The sequence below is a fragment of the Buceros rhinoceros genome, unplaced genomic scaffold (genome assembly GCF_000710305.1).
Source record: "Buceros rhinoceros silvestris isolate BGI_N320 unplaced genomic scaffold, ASM71030v1 scaffold5095, whole genome shotgun sequence".
Taxonomy (NCBI): Eukaryota; Metazoa; Chordata; class Aves; order Bucerotiformes; family Bucerotidae; genus Buceros; species Buceros rhinoceros.
In genome coordinates this window covers 29,155-34,140 of record NW_010412165.1, presented here as the reverse complement: position 1 = coordinate 34,140, position 4,986 = coordinate 29,155, and the positions used below count along the sequence as shown (strand labels likewise).

The 4,986-nt window shown below is 42.4% G+C and overlaps 1 protein-coding gene across 1 annotated transcript in view; it reads left to right on the top strand.

The window, feature by feature from the left end:
* The first annotated feature begins 123 nt into the window (after nt 1-123).
* The window catches only part of WDHD1 (WD repeat and HMG-box DNA binding protein 1), a 27,659-nt gene continuing 22,796 nt past the window's right edge, over nt 124-4,986 (top strand). Inside the window, exons 1-3 of the mRNA XM_010136279.1 lie at nt 124-200; nt 1,715-1,826; nt 4,133-4,284. Coding sequence (XP_010134581.1) covers nt 124-200; nt 1,715-1,826; nt 4,133-4,284 — 341 coding nt within the window. The remainder of the gene's footprint in view (nt 201-1,714; nt 1,827-4,132; nt 4,285-4,986) is intronic.

Here is a 4,986-nt window from a genome sequence, read left to right as displayed (position 1 = left end):
TCCCCATCCCCGCGGGCGGACGGGTGTCCCATCAACTCTCACCTCGTCTGAGGCTCTTTCTGAAGCTTTCCCTTTTAATTTGTTTTATTTCTCCCCTTTTTTCCTTAACAAGTGAGAGCGAAGATGCCTTCTACACAAAAGCCGATGCGCTACGGCCACACGGAGGGGCACACGGACGTCTGCTTCGATGACACCGGCAGGTAAGCGCTTAATTTCTAGAGGCCAGGCTGAGGTGTGGACGGGCAGGGATAAAGTCTTGTCCTGGCGGTCGCTTTCTGAGGAGTTTCTGTACCAGCCACTGCGGCCTGAGGCACTGGGATGGGTTTTGTGGCCTGGCTTGGTCTGGCAAATCCTTTGGGTTTTGCCTGTGTTGAGAACTGGCTATATTACATTTTCATGCCCTGAGTTTTGAGGTGAGTGATTTAGAACTTAATGTAAACATGTCTGTATATATAGCATGTGTGTATATATGTGTAAACTCTATATGCACTTTTTATAAGAGGTGACTTCATAGAATCTACTAGCTGGAATCAATGTAGTGTGGGAGTAAATATGTTCACATATACTCTGAGAAATCAAAAATATAGTTGAAGAAATCCAACGTTGGACTTACTATCTTTTCTCATTATTATTGTGCCAGTTCTCAAATGTGTAAATTTAAGCTACATGTTTGCTGTTACCGTGTTACTGATAAAAAATAAAAGGTAAACCAGAAAACAAGCCCTCCCAGAATGAACTCAAGGGGTGAGACTTGTATGTTGAGTGTGGTTTAAGTCCATATTTTCTTATTGCTTTCTTCAGTTCGTTGGTACAAAGTCTGCTCCAAAGGGTTAGACTAATACAATCCCTTGAAGCCACAAAAAGCCTTGTTTGCCGTTAGGGTGCACACATTTGAAGGAGGATGCAGACACCTCTGCAGTGCTGGTCCCCTGCCGCTGGACTCCCCATCGATGTGTTCAGTATCAACAGAGCGTTGTGTTGCTGTCAAAGTACAGACCTTGCACAACTAAGAAGAACACCAGCTTCACCACCAGCTTTGGGTCATTTAATCAGAATTTTCTGGGACTGGAAACAGCTTTAGGAAAAAAGAAGGCAGGGCTTGGTTGTAGACTCATGATGTCTTTAACTGAAAATCCCACGCAAACTTCTGTACATTTGCTCTGTGACTTCAGGTTACTGGTTACTGTATTAAAATGGTGAGAGTTAACTCCAGCGAACTTGAATTCCGTGTGAACTATTTGGGAAGGGTTCTGTAGCCCTGGAACGCGTTAAGCTTGTTAGACTTCAGTCAAGTATGCCTTAACGCTCTTAGGTTTGCCCTCAACTTTGTAATCAGCTGTAAGGTAAGTTCTCAAAGTCTTAGGAAGCAATTAAATGGCCAGTTCTTACAGAAAGCTGTGCTAATTAAGTCCTTTGGAAAATTTGCTGCAGGCCCTGGCAAAAATGGGTTGACCGGTAATATCTCAGGGTCAGTTCAGGCCCCCGAGTGCCGGTAGTGCTGGGTAGTTATCGGAGACTCAGGTACTGTGTAATGCTGCCAGGCTTGATTTCCCCCCTTCCCCATGTTAGTAAGTTACTTACACATAATAAATGAAGGTGTTCGCTGTATCACACGTTGTGTTTCAACGTAAAACCCCTAACGCTTCAGTAACGTTGCCTCATTGTTAGGTCCTTCCCCTTCATGAACATTCCCAACTCCGGTGTCTTTCCACAGCTGCATCGTGACTTGTGGCAGTGATGGAGACGTCAGGATTTGGGGAAACCTGGATGATGATGATCCCAAGTCCATTAACGTGGGAGAAAAGGCCTATTCATGTGCTCTAAAGGTATTGTCCTTAAGGGACTTATTGTCCTTAAGGGAACTCCTCTAAGTCGCGTCACGCCGGCAGTGATACGTGCAGGTGCTGGGTTTTCAAGCTCAGGGATGCTACTCCTGTGGGTAATGCTAAGCATAGACTGGGATAATACTCAGAAAAAGGGAAGGGTGATATTGTGTGCAGAACATTTCACCCTGGTGTATGTTAAATATCTAGATCTTCGTCTTGAGATTAGTGTATGGGAAAAAAAAGTGAATGCTGTGTAATGAGCAGCAGGTATTTAAATTGGAGCGTGTGAACATCTTACATCTTAATGTCTAAGTGAAAACATTGAAGCAGTGTTGGAAACATGATTTTCTGCACTACACAGAAATTTAATTGGTTAAGTGTGCCTATAGACTTTTAAAATATTTCAACTAAATAAAGCGTTTTATAGAAATCACAAATAATTCCGACAATTCATTTTAGCCCATGCAGGACTGTAGAATTACTCTTTACACTAAACTTCTCTACTGTTTTTCTTTTCCCCTTCCTTCACATTTGGTGATACTCATTTCTGACTTTGATCTCCTTTCTGAGAAACAAACCCAGCAGATTAAGCTAATTATGCAGTGAACTTTTTAGGCTGTTTCAGTGTTTTCTCACAATGTGAGCTGCAGAAAATTTCCCAGTGTGATAGTTGTGTACGAGGAGAAGGAGCCAAGAGGTGGTTTATTTGGGCCTGTTTGAAGGTCCCAGGAATTACAGTCTGTACTAATCCAAAACTGCTTTCACAAAGGCAGTGCCTGGTAATGCTTTGGTAATACTTATTTATAATTGGTTGTTGTTCAGTTTAACTGTTTAAGGAAATACATGAATTTAACTCTTTGTGATTTTGGAGAGGAATTTGAAGGAGGAAATCAGCGAGAATTAACATGTTAGTATAATATTTTAAAAAGAATCATTTGAAACCATATACAGAACTACTGCCTTAAGTGAAAACTCTTTCTTACCTCCCTTGTAACATGGATCTGTTCCTCAATACCCACATAATCTATTTTCATCATTATTTTTTAGGGTCTTTTGCTGTTGATTTTCATCACTTTACTTACTTTTTCACAAACCCAGTGAGGTGATTTGAATGAGTTTTCTCAGCACATCAGTGGCAGAGCCAGAAATTTCTAAAACGGTTAATGAATAGAGGGGAGAAAACACTAGTTTTAATTTTTGAATTAAAAAATCCTCTGCTCTTAAGTTTATTGTAAAATGCATTCAGTTTGGAGGGATTTCTTCATTTGTAAATGGTGAGATTAAGAATGTTTTGTGAGACCTAACTGAAGGAAAACTGTATTTCAAAGATCAGTCTTGATTAATGAAAATGTCCTGAGGAGCTGCTCTGAGATGTCGATGTGGTCTTGGGTAGTAAAACTCATCTCTTTCTTAGCCAGGTTATTTCGTACTGCCTGCTGCTTTGTTTATCTTCAGGATTTTGACTGTAAGTTTAGACAACTTCAAAAAAAGCAACACCCTCCCTGAGCAAAAGAAAACTCTCAAGCAAATAAGGCATTTCTTTATTTCGGTATTTCATAAACTGAGACTGAGGCATAGCATTGTCACTTGAAGAAGAGATGTTACTTTTCCAAGGATGGGATAATTATTTCTTTTTTTTTTGCACTGCTTCTAATCTGGGTTCAGTTTTAGTAACACCTGCCGTCTGTTTTCTGAAAAGAGCTAAGCTGTAGCTCAGGAACTTCGCTTTCCCTGGTGGCGTTCAAGGAGCAGTTCGGTCCAAGGGTGCCCCCTCCTGATGCTGCAGTGCAATCATCTAACCAGGATGCCAGGTTCTTCCTGGGCTAAGAGCTTTTTCTTCCCTGTCTGAAAGGAACGAATTTTCCATCCACCAGAAGAAGATTCAAAGTTCCTTAGTGACTTTTGGAATTCATTATTTTAGTAAAGATGCCAGCTGGGAAGGCCGTGGTGCAGTAAATTGCCGTATAAGTGGCGTAATGAATTTTAAGTCTGCAAAAGCAACTGGCGTTTCAGTGTTAAGTCTGGGAGTGTGTTTCTACAGGGCTGAAAGTAAGAGACTGTTTCTTCTAGTTTTTAGTAGTTCGGTTAAAGTAATAAAGTGTTAAAGTTACTGTACTTGCCTGTGTTTTGGGGGAAGAAATACAAGTTAAAGGGTATTTTCCCCACTATTACTGTCAGACCTCTTCTGGAACTACTAAAGTTAATCTGACCAAATATTATGCACTTTGGAACAGGTTTGGTTTTTTGGCTCCTTGGACATGAATGTGTTTAAACTAACACATTTGGTGATGGGTTTTGTTTTTTAGAATGGCAGGTTGGTCACGGCAGTATCGAACAATGCTGTGCAGGTACACACATTCCCTGAAGGAGCTCCGGACGGCATCCTCACTCGTTTCACCATGAACGCAAACCACGTCATCTTTAATTGTGATGGAACTAAAATCGCTGCTGGATCTAGGTAACCTGAGCATGAAAACAAAAGCGTGGCTGTCGTTCCAAATCTAGGATCTTCCTCGTGAGCTGATTTCTACCAACGAGATAATCAATCCACATACCTCTGAGGGTTTTAAAGTATTGCAAAATGCCTCTGGGGTGGAGGGGAAGGTAGAATTGGAAAGGACTTTAGGAAACAATGCTCTGAGAGATACTTGATCCACCAAGTAATTTTAAGTGGTAATCTGGTTTTGGGAAATAATTCCTTTTCTGTAGCGACTTGACTGACTTTTCAGCTTTCAGTCCTATAATGCACAAGTGTTTGCCCATATGGATCTCACTGCAGCGTCAAGGATTGGTTACCGCGTGGTAAAGGTGACAGCCTGACTGTTGAGGGTCGTGGTCAGGCCTGAGGCTGTTCAGCCTGGAGAAGAGCAGGCAGAGAGGGGATCTCATCAGTGCTGATCAATAGCTACAGGGCAGGTGTCAGGAGGATGGGACCAGACTCTGCCCAGTGGTGCGCTGCAACAGGATGAGGGGCAACAGCACAAACTGATTAGGGAAAATTCCACCTGAACATGAGCAGAAGCTTCTTCACTTTGAGAGTGGCAGAGCCTTGGCCCAGGCTGCCCAGAGAGGTTGTGGAGTCTCCTGCTCTGGGGAGATCCCAAACCTGCCTGAACACCATCCTGTGCAGCCTGCTCTGGGTGACCCTGCTCTAGCAGGG